The following is an 18,138-nucleotide window of genomic DNA, read 5'->3' as shown; positions in this document are numbered from 1 at the left end:
TGAAGCAATCACATGCTAGAACTTCAGGGCCAATTGGAAAGTCTTTGTGAACACTCGAATTGGTCGATGTTACCTAAAATTGCAGTCCTGAAAAGTGGCCTCTCTGTGCATGTACGTCATTTTTTAAAATGAGAGGGCAATGTGAAAGGAGCTGAGGTTTGATCACCAAAAATCAGCACAATGAAAACAAATGATAATAATGAGCACTAGAATCAAATTAACATGTTTTAAAGAGATGGGAGTGTTAGTATTCAGTTCCATTTTGAACACCACATTACAAAAGAACTATTTTTAAAAATAAAAAAGGATTGAGGCAAAAGAAACAGAAAATAAAAAGAATATCTAAACTGCTGAATGACTCCCCCCCCCCCCCCCCGTTTGTTCCTGATAAACTTCAATCATATCTTCTTCCTCCATTCCCAGTTCTTTTGGAGTATGATTATCAGCAATTCTCTGACCTTCAAAGAGAAACCTGAGTGAATTCATTGGAACTCCCTGTCTTTGACAGTATGATTCTTTGCGTTTCTTGAGATGTGTTATTTTCACTTTGAAGTGAATCTCACTGCTATCCTGCCCAATGACTTTGAGTTTAATGTATTCTCCCTCCTTCTTATCCCCAAAGTCCTCGGTTGAAGGTTTTGCCTCCTGATCAGACATGGTGACAGCGGCTTCACCTGGAGGTCTCCGCACAGCAGCGGCCTCGGGCACACAGAACCTTGCTCTGGGGTTTACAAATCCATCTCAAAATATTGTTCTTAAAGAACGGGAAGTCAGTGGTTCAGTCCTATAATCTTAGTTATTCAATAGGTTGAGAGCTGAGGATCATGATTTAAATCCAGCCAGGGCAGAAAAGGGTCAGTGAGACCTTTATTGCCAATTAACTACAAAAAGCCAGAAGTAGAGGTGTGGCTCAAGGGGTAGAGTGCCAGTCTTGAGTGGAAAAAGCTGAGGGACAGTGCCCAGGCCTTGAATGGAAAAGGCTGAGGGACAGCACTTGGGTTGTGTTCAAGTCTTAGTACTAGCACACAGAAAAAAATAGTTCTTATAAGATAAACCAATGGTTTCTTTCTTTTTTTTTTTTTTTGGGTCCGGTCGTGGGGCCTGAACATCTGGGCCTGGGTGCTGTCCCTCAGCTCTTCAGCTCAAGGCTAGCACTCTACCACTTGAGCCACAGCACCACTTCTGGCTTTTTTTCTTTTTGCTTATGTAGTGCTGGGGAATTGAACCCAGGGCCTCATGCATGCAAGGCAAGCACTCTACCACTGAGCCACCTTCCCAGCCCCAAACCAATGGTTTCTGATATAGTTTTACATATAGTATCGCTAACTTATAAGGCAGACTTGCTCTAATTTGACTAAGGTAAAATATGATACATAGGCTTTTTAAATCCCACAATAAACAATTTATCTTTCTTACTCAGAGTTTTAAAACTACCATTAGTATTATTTTTTCTGAAATCTATACAATCAAAGCTTTGCCAATTTTTTACTACCATTTTTGGAAGTATAAAATGTCACAATACTAAGAGAATATAGTTTGCCATTGTATTTGAAGATGAGATCATTAAAATGCTTTGACAAATTTGAAAATCTGGCATATGGTCCACATGTATGCCTATCTAATAAAACTAGATGTGCAAAATTCCCTTTCTATTTCCCCATCTTGATTTTTACAGGCTATTTTAATCAATTATTTAGCCTGTTTCTCCCAAGTTATTAGATATTTTTTTCTACACCATCATTATCCAGTTTCCATTGTGTTACTTCCTGTTAGGAAATCATTCAAATTTTTAAAAAAATTATTGTCTTTCAAAGGGAGACAGGCTGACCGGCAGTGCTTGCAGTTATTTCACAATCTAGTTCCTTCCTGTACACACACACACACACACACACACACACACACACACACACACACACACACACACACACACATTTCCTGTCTTTGAAATCTTTAGACCATTCTTTCTTTTCCTCTCCGTTGGGAGCATGTCCTCCCCTTCAATCATTCTGCATCTTGTGCTTCTCCCTCATCCCTACAAAGAGCTCTGCAAGCTCCTGGGTTTCAGTGCCCTACTTCTTCAGGCACGTGACACAAAGCACCGAACAGCAGACTTGTTTTCTGGGTGCCAGGACAATTTTGTGGGCGCAGCAGTGCCTCTCCATGCAAGTTTCTTCCTGTCTAAATGGACTGGCCCAACAACAAAGCTGTATCTATTTTGATGAAACTTGCCCCAAAAAGTGGTCATTTGAAGAGAGTAGAAAGGAAGGATGTGAAACAGGAAGGTAAATTCTCAAGAAAATGCAGCCTGCCAAAATTTTATACAAGCTCAGTAAAATTCTTGTGATTTTTTTGATATTTTGTTCTGGAAGGTAATTAGCATATTCTAGAAAAGGAAAAAATATACTTCAGCAAAACACCAAACAAGAGATACAGGATTAAATGTGCTGACAAAAGTGCTGTTACTCTGTGTGTGTGTATAGTATTTATTTTATACTAATAAAATTCTAAACATATAACATGATTTGATGATCATGTCATGAAATAGTTGGCTGAGTGGAGTTGAAAAAGAGGTAACCAGTTAGTTTAGATGTTCATTCCTTATTTCATATACCTATACATATACACATACACTTTAGATGTACTTTATCTTTTTCCCCCCCAGTCCTAGGGCTTGAACTCAGGGTCTGGGGGCTGTCCCTGAACCTCTTTGTGCTTAAGGTTAGTGCTCTACCACTTGAGACACAGCACCACTTCTGGCTTTTTCTGAGTGGTTTATTGTATGAGTCTCATGGACTTTGCTGCCATGGCTGGCTTCAAACTGTGATTCTCAGATCTCGGTCTCCTGAGTAAGCTAGGATTACAGGTGGGAGACATTGGTGCCAGGCTTGTATGCTTACCTTTTGAGTATATTTCATCCTTACTCAGAACTAACGTAGTATTTAGGAAACTGTAAGTTATTACAATTTGCTTGTATTTCAATGCATTATTTTCTCATGGAAAGGTCATGAAAGATGGGGTCCAAGCTCAAAACATCAACACTGAGAGCTAAGCATTCAAAATAGAATGATCAGTGATATTTAGAATTTGTATATTATGATTGTATGTAGGTGTTGGTTGGTTTTGACAAAAATCATAGCAAGTACACAGTAAGCTAAGTCTTTGTTCCAAAATGCCCTCCCCAAATAATTTCTGAACCATATAACAGAAATTTAATACAAATAGCTACATTAGTTGTCATGTTTAGAACTGTTCATAGCAGGATCTAAAAAGCTACATCTGAGACACTAACACTTTAGAAATATGAACTACATACCTATCATGTAGGTATCATCTTGAAGATTCTTACTTTTTAACAAAGGGGAAATCATACAAGTGGAGAAAAAAAACATGTGAGTGACACTACATGCCAGGCATTGGGGTAGGCTGGACATACCTGAGGCCATTTGGTGACACATCCATATACTAGGTTGTTGGATGTGTTTAACTCGTTGTTCTAAGCCAGCACAACTCTGACTCATACCTCACAATGCAAATACTAATGCTCTGCCTTATGTCTCTTACACAAGATATTCTCTTTTTGAAGTTTTCTAATCCCCATCTTCCTCAGGTTTGATGTAGGTCATTCTCTGAAAGACTGGCCCAATTCTCTAACTTTTAAAATATTTTCAATTCAAGACACTCATTCAGTGTCCCAGGTACCAGTCACATTCCTTTCCCCAGTCAACTGATCAGGATCTCAAAGCTTCCTTTATCTTTCTGGGTGGATACAGCATCATTAAGCTGTGTTATGCCCTTTGCCAACACACTTGAGAGTTAGGTTTAGTTATTAACTTGATGAGCCTCCACCCAAGTAACTATTCTAGGAAATAATTCAAGTGAGTCAGGTGTTTTTACATTCAGATTTTAGAAAAAAGGAAGCTTCTGTCAATGCTTCACCTGAAGTTTGAATGCACTGAAAACTGCCATCACAGAGGAAATTCTCTGTGCCAAACAGATGAAAGGATGCATTAATTGACTCATCAGAATTGTTTTGTAAGTGTGTGTGTGTGTGTGTGTGTGTGTGTGTGTGTACACTAACACAGGTACTAGGGTTTGCAATGTCTTTTTATTTTTTGCCAGTTCTGGGGCTTGAACTTGGAGCCTGGGCACTGTCCCTGAGCTTGCTTTTGCTCAAGGATAGCACTCTACCACTTAAGCCACAACACCACTTCCAGCTTTTTCTGTGTATGTGGTACTGAGGAATCAAACCCAGGGCTTCATGAATGATAGGCAAGCACTCTACCACTAAGCCACATTCCCAGCTGCAATGTCTTTTTAGTGGCATTATTTTGTTATGAAAGATCAAGAGATATGATGGGTTAATTTTAATGAAGCAATGAGTCATTCACATTGAGCACAAAAGACGTTTTCCTTCTTCCTCCACCTTGAGGTAAGTCTAGTTAGGTGCTAAACCAGCACCAAACGTCAGCCACAAGCTACAGTTCTGAGCTACACAGCAGCACTTCACCTTTGAGAATAAAAAGTGGGAAAGTGTGATAGTCTATAATTAAAGGAAATTTTCTCAAAACAGCTCACAACTTCATAATGTTGCCCTTATTTTGCCATTTTATAGAAGATGAAATTTAGGACAATTTTTCCAGACTTTCATAGGAGAACCCAAACTTCAGTGAGTGACTTTCTTTTGTTTTAGAAATCAAACTATTAAATTAGATTTCATTTGTTTTGAAGACCCTGAACAACTGATAAATGTATTCTATTTTCTATATAGTAACAGATTTAAAGAAAACTAATGATTAGCATGTTGCTTTTAAGTAATTTATGTGTATATAGCTAGACATAGAAAGTCTTTGATCTACAATGTTTATTTGAAATAAAATGATAAATTTGCAAAGTAAACATTCCAAGACAATAGAGAAATTTCCATCAAAATATGATTAAAGTTCATAATGTAGGAAGCATCAAGATTCAATGCCAAACATTCCATGAGGAAAAAATTGATGATTTCAGATTTGGCAATTTCCTATTTTGGTAATTGTGATCCTCAGATCCAGCTACTCAGATCCTGAGTAGCTAAGATTACAGGAATAAGCCTGCAATGCTTAGATTGCATTTTTAAACAGACTGAAAAGTAACTTAAATAATCTTTAAAAATAAAGTTAAAAATGCATTTGTTTTAAAGGACAGAAGTTAACTTTTCTTTGAATTTATCTGTACCTCAGATAAACTTAGCAAGCAATATATACTCCAAAAAAATCTAGGGATAGGCAGGGTGCTGGCAGCTCAAAACGATGAAACTGTAGCTTGTCAGGCACATTTCTTGGTCAGACCTAGTTTAGAGTCCTGTGTAGCACTTATAGGCTGTAGAATGCTCATTTTATTCATTTTTAAGGGGAGTTAAAAATGTCTACCTTGTTGAGTAAATAAACATGTAGTATTACGATTGGCACCCAGATGATAAGGGTCCAATAAGTTTTGGTATTATTAACATCTGGAAACTAGAAGATAAGTTTATGCAAGATTGAGTTATAGTCAACCTTTTTAAAAATGGAAAGTATAGAATTAAAATGGACAAATTCCCTTCTTTTCTATTCACATTATTTTCTCTTGTCACCAGAAGAGCTTTCTTTTTACCCATGGCAGCCTTTTCTATGGACTTGAAGGCTAGGAACTAAATTGTGGAGGATGCATCTAATATGGCTGTGAGGTTTGGAGCTTTGTAAATGGGTTGAGGCAGAAACTAAAAGGTTGGAGAAGAGGTATGTGTGTGTATGTATGTTTGTGAAGGGAAAAGGGGTTAAGTCTGCCGTGGGATACATTGAATAGACAAGGTTCAAATGATGTCCAAATGAAACAGTCTCATGATGCTGAAGATAGGTGTTTGACTTGTCTTAAGATCAGGACTTGAAATTCAAATAGTGAGACAGTTGTCATAATGTATTTGCAATCACAAAATGTGATAATTAGTATCAGGCAGGCATGTAAAGCAGAGAATACTTTAGAGATTATTTCACTGCTGTGTCACTTGATACTAGATAATTCGCCTTCATAGGAATGATTCAGAGGGAAATGCCTTGTCTGACAGACTGCTTCTAAAAGATCCAAGCAGAAAACCACTTTGCACTTTAATGAATTACTCAGCTACCAGAGTTATTTTTTTATCTGTAATATATTAAACACTATAGCACTGATGTATGCTTTATTTAAAAAAATTAAATTCCATTTCTCCTTTAATACTATAATCAAGTCCACAATAAATAAGTCTCCCATCAGCCTCCAACCAACAAACAGATGCATTATCAATTTTGAAAGGAAAAAAATCCCCAATTTTCCTTTTCAGACAGTTATTGTACTCAGTTTTATATCAGGGTCCTTCTAAAAAGACCATAGCAAAAAGTCTTGAAATAGTACTACAACACTAAGTTTTGAAGTAACACATTTGTCAATTCTCATTTGTAGCTGCTGTTCCCTTCGAGGAAGTTGTATAATGAAACTTGGCTTTGCTCAATCTCTTATAAGAAACACAATCTTCTTAGGGAAAAATAAATAGTTCTTTAGTACTATGGCCATTCATCTTGCTATTCGCATCTTGCTATTCGCAAACAGCTAAATCTACACTTGACATAAAGAGACTACTCTAGAAGGAACATAAAATGTAAATGCTAACAGACTGGTTACCCTAGTATACTTGAGGCCATGCCAAGTATATTAAAAGTTCATCCAAAACTGAACAGGTTAAATTGTATTCAAAACTTGCTCAAAGGGCCTGTGCAAGTCCATAATTCCCACATGAGTGCACAGAACCTTTTTCCAAGTCATTTTTTTATTGTAGTAAGATGTAAAATTTATATAAAATTAACCACTGCCGTGCTACCATCACCAGTGTCCACCCACCATTTCGTCACACAAAACCTCGGTGAACTCGTCTTCACCGACTGCAGCCTCACCCTCGAAGAGCGAGAAGTGCGAGCAGCAAGGGCTGTCCCCACGCCTCCGTGAATGGAAGCTGGGCCTCCCCGGCGGTCTCCAAGCTCTGGGAGTCACCAGAAGCTTCCAGATGGGCACCGCTCGCGGCCGCCCCAGGTTCCCGAGGACGCAGACCCCGCGGGCCCGGTTCTTCTACCCGGGAACAGGGAGGGCTGGGAGAGAAGAGCAGGGACCGACACCACTGCTCCGCCCGGGCCTTGCCTGTCCCCGAACGCATCCCCCGGCCCCGGCTCCCGGCGCCGTCCCCTCTCCGGGCCCCGTCCTCCGTCTCCTTCCCCCGTCCCCGTCTCCGGGCCCCTGCCGCCGCCCTCAACCGCTGGGAGAAGCGGCCATCCCACACCACCACTCCTGTTCCAGCCGCACCCACACAGCTCCAAACTCAAATCCCGCAGCCTCACCACGGGAGCGGGCGCACTTTAGTGACGTAAACCTCCCATTCTCGCGGGAGGGAACGGGATCCGAGCCGGGAGAACAAATCTGGAAATCTCAGTGGGCGCTGGAGTCGGACGGGCGGCGGCGGCGGCACCAGCACGGAGGGGCGGGGCGAGATTCGGGGGGCGGGGCCTGCCCTCAGAGAGGGCGGGGCGAGGCAGGGAGGAGAAGGGGAGGCGGGGGCGGAGGGAGAGGCAAGGGGGTGGGGCCGCGCGGCCAGGACCGGTGGAGCGCAGGTAGCGCCGCCGGCCGGGCGGCGGGGACGGTGGACAGCGTGCACTGCGCATGCTCGCTGGCGACTCCGGGCCCGAGGCCGAGAGACGGTGACTGGCCCGCGGCGCTGACAGACCCGCGGCGGTGACGGGGCGACTGTGGTGGTCGCGGTGGCTGCGATGGCGTTGTGAGTGGGCCCGGGCGGGATGGTGCTGACACGGGCAGGGTCCGACTCCGAGCCCCTGGGTCCGACGGCGGAGACAGGCCCGAGCCGGCGGGGCGGTCGGTGAAGCCCCCCACCGGTGGCGAGGCGCCTCCGCCCCCCGGCCCTCACCCCTGTCCTGGGCCGGGCCGGAAGCGGCCTTGGCCTCCCCGGCCCTCGGCCGCCCGCGGCGGGCCGGGCGTTGGCTCCCGGGCCCGGCCGGTCCCCGCCCGCTGAAGGTCGGTGGGGACGTCGGTGTCGGGCGTTCTTCACGAGGCGCGGGGCCGCGGCCACGGCTGCTCGGCTCCCGGTGTCCGCGTCCCCGCCTCAGGGCTCCGGCGTCCCCCCCTCGGCCCCGGCGTCCCCCCCTCGGCCCCGGCGTCCCCCCCTCGGCCCCGGCGTCCCCCCCTCGGCCCCGGCGTCCCCCTCCTCGGCCCCGGCGTCCCCCCCTCGGCCCCGGCGTCCCCCTCACGGTCCTTCGTGGCCCCCAAGACCCCGGCATCCCCCCCCCCACGGCCCCGGGGCCCTTCGTGGCCCCCACGGCCCCGGCGTCCCCCTCACGGTCCTTCGTGGCCCCCAAGACCCCGGCATCCCCCCCCCACGGCCCCGGGGCCCTTCGTGGCTCCCACGGCCCCGGCGTCCCCCTCACGGCCCTTCGTGACCCCCAACACCCCGGTGCCCCCCAGGGCCCTGCTGCCCCTCCATCTTCACCCAGTGCTGCTGCTGCTGCTGCTTCATCCCGCGCCTTCTGGCCCCGTGTCCCTGAGGTGGAAGCCGCGTCCCGGGTAGCCGCTCTGCCCGCGGGCCCCGCGGGGTCACCGTCGCCGGTTTTGCTCCTGGGGTGCTGGTCTTCGCTCTCCCTGGCCAGCTTGCTGTGGTGTTTGCATGTTGTTTTTAAGCATGGCTCTGCGCTCGCGCGCGTTCATCCCGGCTCTCCCCAGCGCTCGGCCTTCGGCGGTGGCCGCCTTGCTTACTGCCCGGTCCTCCGTTCTTTTCCATTCTGGATCCATTTCCAGTTTCCAGTCTTGTTTTCTCTTTCCTTCTGAAACTCTCTGGTGTAGAGAGACCCTCTTCGCGTGTCTGTTCATTTGTACTTTTCATTAAATCTCGAAAGAGTTCTAACCTGCTTTTAGTCTTTTCTGCTCTCTTTCTAAGCTGGTGTCCATTCAGTTCTTGAAATTTCCAACTTAATATAGAACTTGTCCTCATCAGCTGCAATTTCATTGGAGTAAAAACTGACTATATTTACTGTTACACTTAGTGACTGAAGCTTTGATTTTTAATGATTCTGTTTACCTGTCACAGCAGAAGAAGCAATTGAGGTTAATATTTGTTAAAGGTGGATCTACAAAGATGTGTTTAAAATTGGGTATTCCAATATTCCCCAGTAGATTTCATTTTCCAAGAACAAAGTTTAAGTCTAGCAAAATTTGTATACACAAATCTGTTACTTTATGTTTTACATATTGATGTTGCAGTTAATTGCATAACTTTCTTTAGTGTACCTGTTCTCTGTAATAAATGCATACACATTTTGTCAACTTAATAGAATTTGTGTGCTTACTGAAGGAGTATTAGATTTTTGAACTGGCCAAAATAACTTTGCAGACAGATTTGGAAAAATGTTCTCTTATTTCATTGTGATCAAGATTGTATTAAAAAACTTTTTACAGGGCTAGGAAGGTGGCTCAGTGGTAGAGTGCTTGCCTTGCATGCATGAGGCCCTGGGTTCAATTCCTCAGTACCACATAAGCAGAATAAAAGCTGGAAGTGGCGCTGTGGCTCAAGTGGTAGAGCACTAGCCTTGAGCCAAAAAGCTGAGGGACAGCATCTAGAGATCAGGCCTCATGACTAACCAAAAAAAAAAAAAAAAGCCCAATAAAAAAAGTTTTTTTTATAATTAATGGCATATCATATTTTGGAAGCATCTGGTGAAGCAATTATTTTCAGTGTAGTTTGTGTTTTTTCTAGGGTTGAAGATCAGCTGGATTATGTATTTCATTTTGGAATCCAAAACAACTCACAAACAGTAAATTCTTCCTTGTATTATCTTTGTCAGGTAGGAATTAAAAATTTTCTGAATCTAAGAATGGAAATAGCAAGAAAAAAAAGTATAGTTTTTTGTTCAAAGTCATGTAGAGGTAAAAGAAGGATACTCATTATCATTATACCACAGTTCCTTTAGTACCAGCAATGACTGTGTATGTTAAGGAGTAAAACTCCTTAGCTTGTGAGATTTTTAAAAAATAATTTTTCAAGTGCAAATAAAGATAACTGCTATTTCTAAAAGAATCTTCCTTGTTTAAAGGCTGACCTTTTCAAAGTAAGTATTCATAGTTAATGCCTATATATTCTCAGTATTATACTGAATTGATTTTATGCTCTTTGAAATGAAGGATTTATGGTATATAGCCGACACAGGATTTGAGCTCTATGACTCATGGCATAAGATTGTAGAAATCACTTAACCTCTATACCTCACTGTCTCCACCTGAGACAATGTGGGTAATAAAGCCACCCAGTAATCTCTCACCATCAGGTCCTGCTCATTAAAACATACTTACAGCTACTACAGACATTAGTATGTAAATACATAAGTTTGTCTCTTTAATTTTAGATTATGAGTATAATTAACTGCTTAAATTCTTTAAAATCAAACTGAAACTTTTGATTTTTAAAAAAAATTAAAATTACTGTGAAAAATCTAGTAGAATGCAAGTGAATGGTGGGCTGGCTTGGAGTAGTGAAAGTTCACAAGCAGTGAAACAGACACTGGAGTATTCGGTGTGTTTGCCAAGAGTTGGTACTGGGACTTGCTTATGTCTTTGGTTCCATCTTTATTCACTTTATTAGAGAGTGAGCAGGGAGATGATTTAGAAACTAGTGGAGCAAGGATTTCATTTGATTCTAGATATGAAGGAAGCTACTTAAAAACGTGATGTTTGGGCTGGGAAGGTGGCTCAGTGGTAGAGTGCTTGCTTTGCATGCATGAGGCCCTGGGTTCGATTCCTCAGCACTACATATGTAGAAAAAGCCGCAAGTGGCGCTGTGGCTCAAGTGGTAGAGCGCTTGCCTTGAGCTGAAGAGCTGAGGGACAGCGCCCAGGCCCAGAGTTCAGGCCCCACAACCGGCAAAAAAAAAAAACCCAAACCCCTCCCCCTAAAAAAAAACCAAAAAGAAACCCCGTGATGTTCATGTGTTTAAATAAATGGAGATGGGGGCACATAGATAGGAAGTAAGTATGAGTTTTGTTTAGTAGGTTTATTTTGTCTTGTTTTTGATTTTTTTTTCAGGAAGAATGCTTAGAAATGAATAGGAATGAAAAGCAAAATGGTGACATAGAAAATATTTTCAAGAGACCTAGTGCTTTTTCAGAAAAATTAATAAAAAACACAGTTTTTAGCTATAGGTTTTTCAGAAGGAATTGATGGTTTTTAACACATACATACTTAGCTATAATAATGTGCTGAATTTAAAAGGAAAATTAACCTCTTCTGGCAGAAAATTAAAGTAACAGGTGCTATACCATTAAAATACACCTCTTACTTGAATAACTTAGCTGAATAAGAACTTAAATAGCTGGGCGCTAGTGGCTCTATCCTATAATTCTAACTGCTCAGGAGGCTGAGAGGTTCACAGGCAGGAAAGTCCATGAGACTCTTATCTCCCTGAATTCAAGCCCTACAACCAACCAAAAAAAAAAAAAAAAAAAGAGGACATAAGTCATATTTTTGTGTAGTAAACCTTATAAATACTCAACTAAAAAACAATTCTGAGAATTTAGTAATTATAGTTGTGTGTGTGTGTATGTGTGTGTGTGTGTGTGTGTGTGTGTGTGTGTGTGTGTGTGTGTGTGTGTGTGTGTGTGTACACGCATGCGCCTGCTCCTACTGCTTAAACTGAGGGCTCATGGCTACTGCTTGAACTTGAATCATTGGTGGTTAATTAATCTTTCTTACTCTGGGTGGCTTTGGACCACGATCTTCAGATCTTGGCCTTCTGAGTAGCTATGACTACAGGCGTAAGTCACTGGTGACAGCTTACAAAATATTTCTAAAATATGTTGTCAATATAGAAATCTATTGACAGTAGGCTTGAGCATTTCTGCTGTTTTATTTTTATTTATTTATTTATTGGGTCCGGTCGTGGGGCCTGAACTCTGGGCCTGGGCGCTGTCCCTCAGCTCTTCAGCTCAAGGCTAGTGTTCTACCACTTGAGCCACAGCGCCACTTCTGGCTTTTTTCTTTTTGCTTATGTGGTGCTGAGGAATCAAACCCAGGACCTCATGCATGCAAGGCAAGTGCTCTACCACTGAGCCACCTTCTCAGACCTCTGCTAAGTTTTATTAAATGTATTTTTGCTATAGTTCTTAATTTAATCTGAAGTACAATTAGTATTCCCTTGAAGACACCTTCTAGAATGCAAGTGCAGTCTTCATGATATTTTAAGCAGTAGTAACTGTGACATCCATTCTTCCATGTCTTCAAATCTCAGTCTATAGTCTATACTGCTCTATTTTTTTTTTTTTTAAGCAACAAAGTCATCATATTGTAAATCACAGATTAAGAACATGAAAGCCAATACACTCTTTACCATCACTTAATTTTTTGGGAATTCAGAACCCTTGATTTTTAAGTTATCCTAATTCTTACTCAGGTTTAAGACATAAATTAGCATTTTTATCTTTCATCAGATGAGGATAAGATTAAAATTAGGTGATTTTTTTAGCTCCTTTAATAGCCATTTTGTCTTGATGTAAATGCTTGTTAAAAGTCTCATTTTGTAAGGAGAAGAGTTTGAAAGAGTCCTCATGTAAAGTGATCTAGAGAAATGTTAGTGATGAGTAAAATCATTAAAAATTATTTCAGTTCATAATTGCAGTATTCAGTTTGTCTTTTCCCTCATTTACCCTCCTCCCACATCTAACCAGATGTAAATTGTATTTTATTTTAGTTTTAATTCCTCCACAAGGTCTTCTGGCCTATATAAATGAAAATATTTTAAATACATGCAGTTATTTCCAGTAAATATTTTCTCAAATGAGATCACATTTAATTCAGTTCTCAGTACCAACACACACACAAAAAAACCTTTATGAAAAACTGTAATAATTACAATCCTATTTTTCCTTTATCTAAATCATTCCAGAGGCAGCTTTCATTAAGTGTCACATAATGAGCAATTAAAATTCTTTGTTTCCTTACTTTGTTCTCATGTAGTAAATGGACCATAGAAATACTCTCAGAAATTATTATGGTCTCTTCTAAGTTGTGTTTAAAAATTGTTTATCCTAAGTTGTTTTAATGACATGATTATTGTTTTTTATATTAAAAATATTTTTTATGAGAATGCTTGCTTAATGTAAAAGCCAATTCTAAAATTAGTAATTAATTTCTCTTTTAATAAACAACTTTTGACACAAATTTTTAAAAAGTTGAAAGAGAAGCAGCCTTTAAAAATGCATTTGTGGGCTGGGAGGTTGACTCAGTGGAAGAGTGCTTGCCTCACATTCATGAGGCCCTGGGTTCGATTCCTCAGCACCATATAAGCATAAAAAAGCTGGAAGTAGCGCTATGGCTCAAGTGGTAGGTGCTAGCCTTGAGTTGAAGAACTGAGGGACAGCGCCCAGGCCCAGAGTTCAGCCCCCATGACTGGGGGTTAAAAAAAAAAGCATTTGCTTGTGTGGCTCTAGGATATGAGAATTTTGAGGATTTCATAATTAGGAAGTGATTTTAATTGTATGAGAAATTGAATATAGCTAAGTGTAATTCTTTTCATTATTGTTGCATTCTGACTTCAGTTTTTCTTTTGGTGGCTACATTTATTTCATGTCTTGGTGATCATTAAGTCTGTTTTATACAACAATTCAGATGTGCATTTTAGAATTTTGCAGGTAGAAATCCAAGCCATGGAGTTTGATGTATTTGATTTTTTTGTTCTTTTTCATTATTTCCTTACTATGTTATCTTACATAAGTTATGTAAACTTTCTGCTGTTTAGTGTCTTCACCTGTGAAAGTATTAAGTAATAAAAACTTTTCAGATTTTTAGGAAAATTAAATACAGTAACATAAATCTACTTCTTTAAGTGTTGATACACTGATGAGATTCAAGAACCTTTATTTGGTTTTAATTTTATTTTACTACTTGGACTATATTTAGTATCACTAATAGACACATAGCTTTGAAAATGTATTTGTCTATGAAGAGATGTTCATTATATTTCATTTGGAAAATGGTAGTGTCTTCTCTCTCCATCCAAAGGAAAAGAATTTAGTAATCTACTTTTAAATATTTCTGTAACTCCTGCAATGTGGCATATGGCTGGTGAAATGGCATGTCTGGAGTTCATTTCGGTAGGTAAGGAGTGATAATAAAAGTTTGTAGATCAGTAATTTCTCTTATTTGTCGGTCCTGGTGCTTGAACGCTGGGCCTGGGCACTGTCCCTTTAGTGCTCAACCACTTGAGCCATAGTGCCATTTCTGGCTTTTTCTGAGTAGTTTATTGGAGATAAAAGTCTCACAGACATTCCTGCCTCAGCTGGCTTTGCCTCATGATCCTCAGCTCTCAGCCTCCTGGGTAGCTAGACATAAGCCACTGGTACTTGAGAAGTGATTTTTCTTTATGTTTTCTCTCTTTTATTTCTTATTTTTAGTGTAAAAGTGATGTACATAAGTACATTTCTTTTTAAATTTCTTTTTAAATAGTGTTTGACTCTCCTCCCTCATTTTCTTCCAGTATTTTCCCTCCTGATCTCCTGCCCAAGTTGTTTAGTTAGTTTCCAACATAGTGTCTAGCAAGTATCACTGCTGGGGCTGGGGAAGTGGTAGAGTGTTTTCCTTGCATGCATGAGGCCCTGGATTCGATTCCTCAGCAACACATAAGCAGAAAAAGCCAGAGGTGACCCTGTGACTCAAGTGGTAGAGCGCTAGCCTTGAACTGAAGAGCTGAGGGACAGCGCCCAGGCCCAGAGTTCAAGCCCCACGACCGACAAAAAAAAAAAAAAAAGAAATTTTAGAAACCCATTGTCTTTCTTTCCTTTTACCGTTCTTCAGGGCTTTGTCTAAATCTGTGATCAAATTTAGGTCACTGTCTCAAAGATATTCTAGCCCATAAAAAAGGTAGAATGAAGTTTATGCAGACTTTTCTTTAAAACAAGTGAGTCAGATATTGCAAGTATCATCTGTTTATAATCTCTAGATAGAATCACCTGGCTCCATTCCATTGGTAATCTTGCTTGGCCTTGAGAAATGTGTGGTAATTTTGCTGTAGAGGAGGAAAATAGAAATGCTAATCAGTGAGCCATAGCTGCCATTTCAGTCATCCAAATATCCATGTGTTTACTGTTGTAAACATTCTGACCTTCTTTCCCTGAAGAAACAACCAAGGTGTCAGGAACCAGTTCAGTGGCTCATACCTGTAATCCTAGCTATTCAGAAGGCTGAGATCTGAGGATCATGGTTTGAAGCCAGCCTGGGCAGAATAGTCTGAGAGAGTCTTACCTCCAATTAACCACAAAAAGCCAGAAGTAAAATTGTGGGTCAAGAGGTAGAGCACTAGCCTTAAACACAAAAGCTCTGGAACAGTGCCCTGCCCTATATTCAAGCTCTATGACCGACAAAGACAACAACAACAACAACAAAAAAACACAATCAGGTTGTCATCTACCTATTGCATTAAACTAAGTTCACTGAGAGAGAGATACATTGCTTTTTTCAACTCTACAAGTCCCGTGGCCTGTGAATAAAACCCAGTTATATGTTCCATCTCTATCCCTCTCACATATACTCAGCATTTTGTGGTGAATCAGAAATAGAAATCAGTAAAAAGTCCCCCACTTTGTGGTTTGCAGTGCTGGGCAGGAGTAGGGAAATTCCCAGGCTTTTCAGTAAAGAATGCCCTTAGTCCTGCTCTCTAGTAAGAACACCAGAGATGATCCTTGTCTTTGTTGTCTGTATGTTTCTTCCTTATTCACCTCCATGGCCACATTTGCCAAATACAAATCTATCAGAAACATAATAGTGGTTTTATATATTTGTCTGCATACAGTTGTGTGTGCAGTGACTTGACTTTATTCTTTTCTGGATGTATGTAATATGCCTGCCTTATTTCTCTCTGCCCATTTTAATGGCCTTATTTTAGTGAAATCCATCTTCATCCCTTATTTTAACAGCCACTATCTTGAACCTGTGTGAAACTGCAGGCACCTAATCAGGACAGCAGAATCCTTACCCTTCTCTTGACCGCAAGACTAAATCCATTGTTTTGTCAAGAAGTCTTAAAAAAATCCTTTGAGAAAGATACTAATCCTACTGTTGGGTATTAGAATAGTTGATTGCAAGACCCCCACATTTCTGCTCATTTCCCACCATCTTGCTTACAAGTTAGCCAATTCTTGTCAGACTAAACTCATGAATGAAGAACCACCAACACAACTGTGGCAATAGTCATGGTGTTTCAGTAGTACATCTTCCTCTTGCTAATACATGTTAACCAAGCTACTGGCCTATATTTTAGGATTGTTGTTAATTGGAGACAAGCACCTTATGGACTGTTCTATCTGAGCTGGCTTCAAATTGAGATCCTCTGATCTTAGCCTTCTATGTAGCTAGGATTCTCAGGTGTGAGCCACCTTCACCCAGGGTTTGGCAGGAACTGAGCTGAGCTATAACTTGTAACTATTACAATTCCTAGTCTATAGTAGGTGTTCAGCCACTTTTTGAATACATTTTTAAATAAATAGCTATTTTATGTCTGAGTAAGGTAAGTGTGCAGATGTGATCAGACTTAAGATTAGAGTCAGCATGAGACAAAGCCCTCACATAAAATATGTATGAACTATCTGAGATTAAATGTTACTTCTATGAAATGGGGGATATGTGTATATAGATATACATATATATACATATATCTTTATATATACATATATAAAGATAGCATTGTTTGGATCTGCATTGAATGTTGGTATTAGTGATGCGATTATTTAGTGTGAAATAACTTTAGAATTTGGGAAAATCACTTTTTTGGGGAAATAAAACAGTGATGAGTGAACATGGTCTTCATTTGAACATTTACATAACATAATTATACCAAAGACAAACAATTTTACTTAAGGAATATTTAAAATGTGAGGAAAAATCCATAGGATAGGGAAACTGTCTTCTCAAACTATTTAAAACATATTGTTTGAAGTATTCATAATGATTGTTTCTTAACCACTGAATTAAGAAAGTATTCTGTCTATTGTTGTATTTTAATATATATAGTGTATCCTTAATATAATAAAGATATAATAGTTAATATCACTACTAGTGAAATTGCAATTCCTAAGCCTTGTGGACAACATATATCTTTTGTTTAAATTGAGGATAGTAAATAATGAAACATAAGTTTCCCTAGAGTAGACATTTTTTAATACCTACTATCTTATTTGAGATATTGCTATTTCTTTCTTATAGGGGGAACATTATATTTCTAACAAGAATCAGTAATTGGAAGAACAAGATTAAGTATACAATTATGTTAAAATGAAGTTTTGACCAGCAGAGGTAAGGATATTTTTTTGTACTTAATTTGTCATAGAGTGAAACATTTGCTAAGTTTTAGGGCAGAACTATTTAAAGAATTATGAGGGGTATACATTTTACCCTACTTGCAAGTTAACAAGTTAGCCTGTTACAGGGTCATGACTCATGGGTCAAGGACAGAAATGGTTTAGAGTAACAACAAGTGCAAAAAACTGGGATAATTCCCACATATGAGTAGGCTATATTACAGAATAGCTGAACTAAGGGAACCTGAACCTTTATAGTGGACAGTAAGCCTACCTGGCTTCTCCATTTGAGGGAGACTTTATTGTATAAAACAGAACATAGATCTGCCCTTGGTTCTAGTATGAAACAAATGGCTTATGAAAATGTTGTTGTAAAGATAATCTGGAACAAAGGCTGTTTGTCAGTGTCAATGCTTGTAGGACATTCAGAAATGCCAGAGATTAGTGGGGAGTTGTCTGCCAATTTATTTTACCCTAAATTGCTTTCTAAATATATGCTATTGATAGGATAAGGATTATATTATTTTCTGAAATTATCAAAAGATGATACCATAAAAATACCCCACAGCAGATATTGTTTAAACTATAACATGCTCACAGTATGGTAGTCATAATTAAAAATATCATACAATTGCATTTATTGATCTAAATACTCATCAGAAAATTAAGTGAAACAAGCAAGTTATAAAATGTACGTGTGATTAATTATATATATATATTTATTGTAAAAATACTATACAGAGGGGTTACAGTT

General features: G+C 40.3%; 2 protein-coding genes across 6 annotated transcripts in view; one reads left to right on the top strand and one right to left on the bottom strand.

Moving 5' to 3' along the window:
• Positions 1 to 256: 256 nt before the first annotated feature.
• LOC122098076 (small ubiquitin-related modifier 1-like) lies at positions 257 to 737 on the bottom strand. Its single transcript, XM_042668565.1, has one exon. The coding sequence runs from the start codon at positions 655 to 657 to the stop codon at positions 343 to 345; it is 315 nt and encodes a 104-aa protein (XP_042524499.1). The 5' UTR covers positions 658 to 737; the 3' UTR covers positions 257 to 342.
• Positions 738 to 7,680: 6,943 nt separating this feature from the next.
• Positions 7,681 to 18,138, top strand: part of Fam135a (family with sequence similarity 135 member A) — a 72,921-nt gene continuing 62,463 nt past the window's right edge. For 2 of the 5 annotated variants that reach the window (XM_042668560.1, XM_042668558.1), the window contains exons 1-3: positions 7,681 to 7,816; positions 9,803 to 9,890; positions 17,290 to 17,379. The gene's annotated coding sequence lies outside the window, so the exon portion shown is untranslated. The remainder of the gene's footprint in view (positions 7,817 to 9,802; positions 9,891 to 17,289; positions 17,380 to 18,138) is intronic. The other 3 variants (XM_042668562.1, XM_042668561.1, XM_042668559.1) reach the window with 2 other exon arrangements.

This window comes from Dipodomys spectabilis, unplaced genomic scaffold (assembly GCF_019054845.1).
Source record: "Dipodomys spectabilis isolate Male_0828 unplaced genomic scaffold, ASM1905484v1 ptg000457l, whole genome shotgun sequence".
In the NCBI taxonomy this organism is placed as follows: domain Eukaryota; kingdom Metazoa; phylum Chordata; class Mammalia; order Rodentia; family Heteromyidae; genus Dipodomys; species Dipodomys spectabilis.
This window is presented reverse-complemented; position numbering and strand designations above follow the sequence as displayed.